The sequence below is a fragment of the Vespula pensylvanica genome, chromosome 4 (assembly GCF_014466175.1).
Source record: "Vespula pensylvanica isolate Volc-1 chromosome 4, ASM1446617v1, whole genome shotgun sequence".
Lineage (NCBI taxonomy): Eukaryota > Metazoa > Arthropoda > Insecta > Hymenoptera > Vespidae > Vespula > Vespula pensylvanica.
In genome coordinates, this window is record NC_057688.1 from 5,518,997 (window position 1) to 5,528,258 (window position 9,262).

Below are 9,262 nucleotides of genomic sequence, written 5' to 3' on the forward strand. Positions count from 1 at the left end.
AAGCGCATGATCCTCGATCGATCGAATTTCATAACGAGCAAGCAATGTTATAAATATGGCGCTGGGGTCTTCCCGCCAAATTTCAATATAAGTATAGCGTTCGTTTCAAGCCGCATTCGCAATACCAATGCAAACGCGTAACGATTACGATTATAGGCTTTGTACTATTTGCATTAAAGGTATATATATATATATACATACATACATATATATACATCCACGCATACATGCGTGTATACACGATCAGTCGTATATCTTTGTTGCTTTTATATGTTTATAACTCGCGATAGAGGAGATTTATATAAATAAAAAGAAAGAAAGAAAGAAAGAAAGAAAAAAAGAATGAAAGAAAGAAAGAAACGTGACGTAATTCTTCTGGCTATTGTTTCATAAAGCCACAATCTTGATTAATGCTCTTTCTCGTAGAGTGATCATTTTCGATCTATCGATAATAATCGGTAATCGATAGTCGAATTCTTTACTCATGACTATCGAGCAGACGCCAAAGACGCATTATGCGCATTATCATCGGCTTTCGTTAACGCCAATTTTTTAAAAGCAAGAGAAATGCGATTTTTAACGCGCTTAGTAAGAGATAAAAAATATAGAAAGATGAGAGCAAAAAGAGATAGAGAGATAGATACAGAGAGAGAGAGAGAGAGAGAGAGAGAGAGAGAGAGAGAGAGAGAGAGAAAGATGTCAATTTGTAAGAATTTGCACCGATAGGTCAGCTTGAGTTCTTTTTTTTTTTTTTTTTTTTTTTTTTTTTTTTTTTTTTTTTTTTTTTTTTTGTAAGAAACGCTGGATCGTTTTCCTCCTCTCTTACTCTTACCGAGACGTTTCGTTTCTTCTTCGAAGCTGGTCTTCGTGAGTAGAAATCTCTTAGAAACACTTTTATATATATATATATATATACGCGTTCTTTCCTTTTATTATTTCTAACTAAATTCCGCAAACCGGGATTTTTCGTGTCCGAGCAAATTTGAGAAATGTGGTTACGTCAGGATTAATAATCCATTTAAATAAATTATTGCTTAGATTTTTTCTTCTAATCAATTTGAAAGGTTTTAAAATGGTATATGAATTTTTTTAAATTTTTTCAAAAACTTTTACCCACTAAGAAACGTGTCGGACATAAATAACCCCCGTTGATAGTTTGCGACAAGCGTAAAAACGTTTGATATTTTCGTGTATCGCTTAGAAAGAAATGTTTTTCAAATAATTTCTTTTTTTCCCTTCGAAGGAAAGACTTGGTTAATATATCTGTTTTGTCTTTCTTCTTTCTTTTTTCTTCTTCTTCTTTTTTTTTTTTCAAAAAATATTTCTGTAATTTTATTCCAAACGATGTATATTTTTAAACATTTTCTTTGTTAGAGAGAGGTTAGAGTTATGTTCAAGACAATAGAACTATGTTGCGCTCGTTACCTCGACAATTTTCGACACACAACGTCGTTTCGCTATGTATATTCATAAATCTTTATGTTTGTAGAAACGATTGTACAACTTGATGTGTGAATCAATAATAAATAATAAAGATGCACACTTTTTACCTATGATACCTAATTATTATACATATATGTATATATATATATATGTATATATATGTATATATATATATATGCACTTTATTCATCGATTACTTACGCGAAAGTAAAAAATTAAGAAACTCATTCACATTCAAATTTTACCGCGCTTTTCATATTGGAAAATCGACGCTAATGTAAGACAAGTTTCGTGAAAACTCACATTTTCTGAAAATTCTATCCTACACTTTGATACTTTTACTTCTTTCAAATATCAAAATATTTATGAACGATATATTATTTTTATCCGTATTCAGTTGCGAATATATGAATGATTTATAAAAAGTTTATTAAAAGATTCGAATATAAAAGATGATACAATCGAATGAAACGGTTACTGTACGAACAACGGTAGAATAAGGCCATTGATATTCCTCACACATAGACAATACGTGTAAGGTCTTCCTGATAAGAGTAGATCGATTATGAGCATGAATCATCGAGTGAACGACGAATAACGTATTGTTATCGGAATAGAGGCAGTCGTGTCGAGAGACTTTGATGATTTCGTTGGCAATAATTAGTTCGATGTTACAATAGTCGGAAGGTAAGTATATTCAAGTTCAAAGAGAAAAAAACATTCTTGTGAATAGGAAGAGACAATATAGCTTACTTTACCTTTCTTAATCACGTGGCGATAACACATAACACAAAAATGAACGCTCTATATCTATCAAACTTATTCAACAAGTTTTCATACAAGAGACTTTTAAGATGCGGCCAACGAACCGGCACAGATTATGATTTGGCGCGTTCTTCGATCACCGCCAATGAAGTTGGCACGCGCGATTTACCCAGATTGCATCTTGAAGTTGACCCCGAGTCTCCAAGTCCAAGATGGCTACTATGACAGATTCGTCGGGCTGTCAATCGAGTTTGGGATACGCCTAAATTTTTCGATCCTAACATCTCGTTTTCTAAAGATTATCTTACGATGATACTCGTAAGTTTGCTCGTTACTGTGAAGACCGTAGAATGCTCGATAGATGAATGATTACCTCAGACAGGCGTCTCGTCCTAATTATACGTATGCTACCTTTTGTCACGCGTGTTTATTCGTTTCAACAGCATTGTTATTCTCTTACAGATTTCTTTACTATTTTATGTTTGAGAATGATTCAAATATTTCGGGAAAAAAATCGATTAAAATTAAAATGAATGTTTTAAAGATTGAAAACGATGATTTAAAATTAGAAATTTTTTGTGTTTCTATTAACTTTCATTTGTATGAGAAAAAAACATTCAATACATTTTTTTCTAGTAGGTATTTAGATCAATTCTCTTCCTTTCAGATATAAGATTGTAAGACATAATATATTCATGAACTATAAACTTTAAAAGAAAGATGGAGGCGATTGTAGAATATAATTATTTAGCTAGGGAACCTGATGAATTAACTCTGAGAAAAGGAGACATAATAAAAGAAATTAAAGTGATGTTGGGTGGTTGGTGGGAAGGTACTTTAAGGGATAAGCGAGGCATGTTTCCTGATAATTTTGTTAAGGTATATATTATACTTTTATAATCTGTTATTTTATTTTATTGTTAGAAGCTTTAACTATACGATATAATAATCGTTTATCTTGGTAGGTGTTGGATCCATCTCCAACAAGTGGTGCGAGCACAACTGATACCGTTAGTAGTACAAAACCTGAAGAAGTTACTTTGCGTAATGGAGGATCTGGAAGGAGGTGGTGTAAAGTTCTATACAGTTACGAACCTTGTAATGAAGATGAATTAACTCTTGTACCTCAAGATTCCATAGAATTCTTGGGTGAAGTAGAAGAAGGATGGTGGAGAGGTAGACTTAGAGGGAGAGTCGGTGTCTTCCCTTCCAATTTTGTTCATTTAAGTTATGAAGAAGAAGATAAACACAAGAAAGATAAGAAAGAATATTGTAGAGTTCTCTACGCATACGAGGCAGCTAATGAAGATGAATTAACTTTGGTAGAAGGTGAAATAATTGCGTTACTTTCTAGAGATGCACCAGATAAAGTAAGTTCTTACTAAAAAAATTTAATTAATGTAAAACATATCTAATGGGAGAAGGAGAGAATAAAGTAATACTTTATTATTGTTATTAAAGGGTTGGTGGAAAGGAGAATTGAGAGGACAAATTGGCCTATTTCCTGATAATTTTGTTGAAGTTATTGGGGCAAAAAATGATCATCAAGAACAAGAACAATGGCACGAAACGAGTCAAGTAACTAAATCCGTTACAAAGCATGCTCATCAACTAAAGAAAAGTGAAAAAGCACATGCTAGAAAAAGTTTAGATCCAAAAAATATACATACAGGTATATCCTTTCAGTTTATACATATTAAGTATGAAGCTTTCTAAAAAATACATCACATGGCTGATATATTAAATCAATAATTGTGCTTATCTTTCAGATCATTTTAATACCATGGAAACAACTAAAAAGATGATATCGACATCATCATCTTCTGTCTCATCAACATCACCTTTGTCTAGTGTTGGAGGAGGAGGAGCAAGTAGTGGGGGAGGAAATGGAGAAAAGAAAACAATGGGCAACCATTCGCTCATTTCTAATTTGAAACATTTTGTGAGTGATACTGGAAGTAATAATGGCAATGGAAATCCAAGCGTAGCACTAGGAGAAGAATTGGATGGAGTAGAAAGAGGTGAAGGGGCACCACTTTCGCACTTAACAGCTTCGCGTGCAAAAGCACCCCGTCGTCGCTTACCTTCTTCTCAACATTTACGACATCATGCTACTGGAACTACCACAACAGGAGGCTTACTTAATACAACGATAAACGCCATTACGGTATTTAACACATATTTATATTCAATAGTACCTAATATTTACCCTTCCAGTAAGTTTTCTTTCATTGAACATTACTTATTTTATTTGTATTTTAGGAAGATAATTTATCAAATGGTAACACTGAAGAAACATTAGACTCATTAAGGGAAGATGACAGTGAAAAACTTTCAGCAAAAACAAGAAAAAAGGCACCTTGGGTATAATTATAAATTTAATTTTTTAATATTTAAAAAAAATTTTCTTTGTTACGTTATATTCTTGACATTGTTTATTTGTGTAGGTAGAAGAATTAAAAATGAATCAATTGGAAAGGAGAAAAGTCGGATCGGTTGATCGTGTTGACAAACCGGAAGTTAAGAAAGAAAGAACTTTTTCACGGTATATTTATAAAATACAATATCTATTTATTATTATTTTTAAGTTTTCTTCATCTGAGACTTATATGAAAACATTTTGTAATGTAACAGGTTAATGGTATCATCTAACACTGTCGATACTGTTGGCAAACAAGAAACAGAGTGTGAAGATAAACAAAAAGAAAAAGAAAAAAAGTCAGATACAATAGATCATGGGACTGTAAGTGTACCTGGGACTTTGTCCTTTGTTCCATATCATCTTTATAGTCAACTGCTAGAAAGGGTAAATATATCATTATATACAATTATTAAAAATAATTTTTTCTTAAAAATATTTTTTCATATCAACAACTACATCTTCTTAAACTTTGGATCTTTTAAATCCACTATTTTATCAATATTGACTTATCCGTATAAAGGTTGCCATGCTGGAAGAAAAACAGGCACTATTGCAGCAAACTGTACAACAACTCTCCGAACAGCTTGTACCACTTATGGCAAATGCCTCAATTAATAACAAAGTTTAAAACATTTTAATATATGAAAATCGATGCGTATTTCCTGAAACGTATTTTTATAACTTTGTTGTTTGTCATCATGTTGCAAATAACGAAGTACTAATACTACTAATAGCATAATTATTACTAGTACTATTATCGTGGTTGTTATATATTTATTGATTTTGGTGGTGTCATTTTTTTTGTTTGCTCCACCAATGCAGTAACAGTATTTGCCTATTCTGGCCATAAACGCAACATTCCATCTAAGATTTTTTTAACCATAAATATTCTCTGTTTTTTCTTTGCATGATCTTGATATTTTATGTGATCTCACGATATCCGCCAGATTCTTCTTTTTTTTTTTTTTTTATTATTATTATTATTATTTCGATACTTTTTCTTCAATTGTGATGTTTTATATATTAGTGACATATTTTCACAGACAAAAACTTTTATTGTTATAAAAAAATACCAAAAATTGTCTCATTATAGCAATCAAAGTTTTATCTATTGAGAAAGAAAAGCTTAAGTACTTAAATCAGTTTAATTGAATACAATGTGATTTTTGCCCATCTAATAGATGCCTCGCATATATTCATATAACGATAATAATCCGTAGTAAGTTTATTCATTCGAGAGTGCCAATACACCCTACTCTGTTCACTGCATTTGTGAGGTGCCTCCATTCATTGAAATACAAAACACTTATTTGGAAACTCATATTTATAAATACAAGTTGCGACTAGTTTGTCGATAAATTAAGTCCAAAAATTGAATGTGTCATTTTTTAAGTATTGCTTTTCAAATGGTGCTAATAAAGTAAGTGATATACAAATATATCACAAATTTGTAGTATACACATATGAATGAGGTAGTAAACAATGAGAAAAAGAATCTATCCCACAGACATGGATTGAAACATATAAAAAAACACTTATAGTGAAACAAATAAGAAGCTATGTTTGGCATTATTATGAAAACGTTGAACATTTGACAAATTTTTTATTTTCTTAAAAGAGCAAGATTTTAAGTAAATGTATAGCATGAACACGAATTAGATACGATATTTAATTTTTTATATAAATATTTGTTAAAATCTAACTATTGATTCAGGCAAAGCAAACTAGCATTGTACATTTCCGCATTAAGAAAATTTTCGAGTATATTTTATTTATGTGTGAATACATAAGATACACAACACGCAATTTCTGAATTTCTTATTAAAAATGTAGTGTAAAAATTCTAGTCGGATAAATCAAATTTTTCTGAATTATATACTGCAAATATCAGAATACATAAAATCAATATTCGTGATCATAAATGTGACTGTTAATGTAAAATATACATTATATATGAAATATAAATATTGTGACGCATAAACTTTCTTTTACACTTAATGCGCACACAGTTAATTTATATAATGATCAAAATTTATTTATAAGCAGCAAATAATTGCTCATACCTGTATATTAAAAAAATTACTTTTGGTAATATCAAAGTCTTTCGGGTTTAGGGCTACTCATCCTGTTCACATTAATATTATATTTAAACTTTGCTTCATTCTACATAATATTGCCTAATACTGCATGAAAGTTTTTAAAGCATTCCAAAAAGTTTATATATTTCTAAACAAAGATATATAGAATATTTATACTTATATAAACACATTCCTTATTTAAGCAATAAATAAAATATATACTAAATGGGGAGATATCATTCTAGTTAAAAAGAAAAAAAAATGTGTTCATCTAATTACACATGCATTATTATAGGGTTGTAAAAAATTTGGAACGCACTTGGAATACGATGTATTTTTTTCGATGCGATCCGTCCCGAATTATAATAATGCAATGTGTAAGCTTATTGCTTTTCATTAATGAATGAAACATAGTAAAAATATAACATGTGTGCAAACAAAATTTTTTCAATGATAAGCTTATAAGCTTCTCTTTATTGTAATCTATTTTAACGCATATTTAATCACTATGATTACACACTCTGTATCGTATATTAGAAATGGCATAAAAATATATTGCCTCTGTAAAATATATTGTAGGAACATATCAATAACTTATTGCAGATATACAGTTTTGTCAAGTAAAATAGATTTAATGAGAAAACTTTAAGAAAAACCTATAGAAAAAAATAATTTGGATTATATTGTAGACGGAATCAGGAAGCCATAAACCCAGCAAGACAATTGTTATTGAAATGAATCCTATTTGGAAAAGATATAGTACTAGTACTTTATCATCCTACTTTGTGCTAACTATATAAGTGTACAATAGTGATTAATATTTTTACTAAGTCTTCTTAACAAGCATATAATGCTGACCATGCTTATAAAAAATATCTAACACTTTAAAACACACCATTTATTAGAAAACAACAAAATATGTGTATATTGCACCATAAACAAATCGTTTTATACTTTTATATTTCACTGCATAATAATCAAGTCAAGTCGTTTTTTCATATAGCTTTATACAAAAAATTTTCATTCCTCTAAGATCATTATTTCTGCTAACAGCTTTGTCATTTTTGCTTATTCTCGTAGATTTATCACAGGACAATAATAGTTTTAAGCAAAATTGAAAAAGATCTTATTTTTTTTAGCGCTATCTATTATATTTTCTGCATGAATATTTAAGAAAAATTTATTTCCTTGAATCAAATATATTGCAAAGTTGAATAATTGAAAATCAGCAGATCAATTTTCAGCATGCTTTTGCTTCTTACAGAATAATTTATGCACGAACTTTAAACACTTATCATTACTCTAATGGATAAACTACTGTTGTACTTGTGTATAATAAACTATATGGTCCATTCATTTTATCATCCTAAAATAATGTAATGAAGTTATTACGTGCCATAATCGTCTTTTTTCTGAATATATATATATATATATATATATATATATATATACATATATATATGTATGTATATATATAAAATATATATATATAAAATTTTGTTTGTCTAGTTGCATTTCTTACTGATATATTTCATTTTTAAATAAACTTATTTGGCACAAAATATTGTATAATTCATTCGTAGATAGCATGAAAATGCTCAATTCTGAAATGCATTAGTTTATACTTGCCTATAATACTATAAAAATAACTTTTACATAAGAATGGACCAATACTTTTCGCGAGTTAATGAATTATTTATATAAAGCACTTCAACAAATAACTAAAAAATCCTGTTTATATAAATCTTTGTACAATCTTTATAACAAAGCTTTGATTATTTCTGTATGATATACTTTTACTAGATACTTTTAAACTTATTTTTGCACATAAGTATTAATATTTTAATTTTACATATATATAGTATGCATTATTTTATCTATTTTGTTTGTTTTATGATAATTATAAATATTTTACACGAAATAACAAAACAAAAAAAAAATAAACAGATTATACTAATGTAATTTAATTGTATGTTGAAAGAACAGAAATTTTATTAAACATTAATAATATAATAAGAGAGAATACAGTCAAGTGAAAGGCCTATCAGATTTTATATTCATTGTGTAAAATATTAAACATAATTTTTTTTTCTCATATTAATATTAATTTTATCTCATACTAACTCTCTATAAAATAATATAAACGAACTTTCATTTGACTGCTCTATATAAATACAGTAGAACTTCATTTATCAAAAGCGTCCGATCTATATAATAATTTGATGATTAGGACAATATTATGATTAGTAACATATATTTATTCTTCTAAGATTGACTTAGTATTGAAATCGTAATATTAAAATATTACATGATAAGAAGAATTTAGTTTGAATAGAAATGTGCAACTGGATTGCATGTTTTAAACAGAATTCAGAATTAAAATGTAATATGAATTAGACAATGGAGATAAATGGAGATTTATTGTAGTTACAAAATTCACATATATATTTTAATCTTCATCCAGAGCTATATATAAAATAATAGCTCATAATATATATATATATATATATATATAAGAAATATGTTATATATTATATAATAATATATAAGCATA

General features: G+C 28.8%; 1 protein-coding gene across 4 annotated transcripts; it reads left to right on the forward strand.

The window, feature by feature from the left end:
• The first annotated feature begins 2,390 nt into the window (after positions 1-2,390).
• Positions 2,391-5,498, forward strand: LOC122628721 (SH3 domain-containing kinase-binding protein 1-like). 4 transcript variants are annotated; one of them, XM_043811281.1, is made up of 9 exons: positions 2,391-2,526; positions 2,876-3,087; positions 3,174-3,578; positions 3,670-3,880; positions 3,978-4,375; positions 4,471-4,572; positions 4,656-4,753; positions 4,843-5,014; positions 5,151-5,498. In XM_043811281.1, exons 2-9 carry the CDS (start codon positions 2,929-2,931, stop codon positions 5,256-5,258), a joined length of 1,653 nt encoding a protein of 550 aa, XP_043667216.1. In that variant the 5' UTR covers positions 2,391-2,526; positions 2,876-2,928; the 3' UTR covers positions 5,259-5,498. The 4 variants fall into 4 exon arrangements, with proteins under 4 accessions (XP_043667216.1, XP_043667213.1, XP_043667215.1 ...); XM_043811278.1 differs by having other exon boundaries at positions 2,393-2,610; positions 2,960-3,087; XM_043811279.1 differs by having other exon boundaries at positions 2,394-2,610.
• Positions 5,499-9,262: the final 3,764 nt, after the last annotated feature.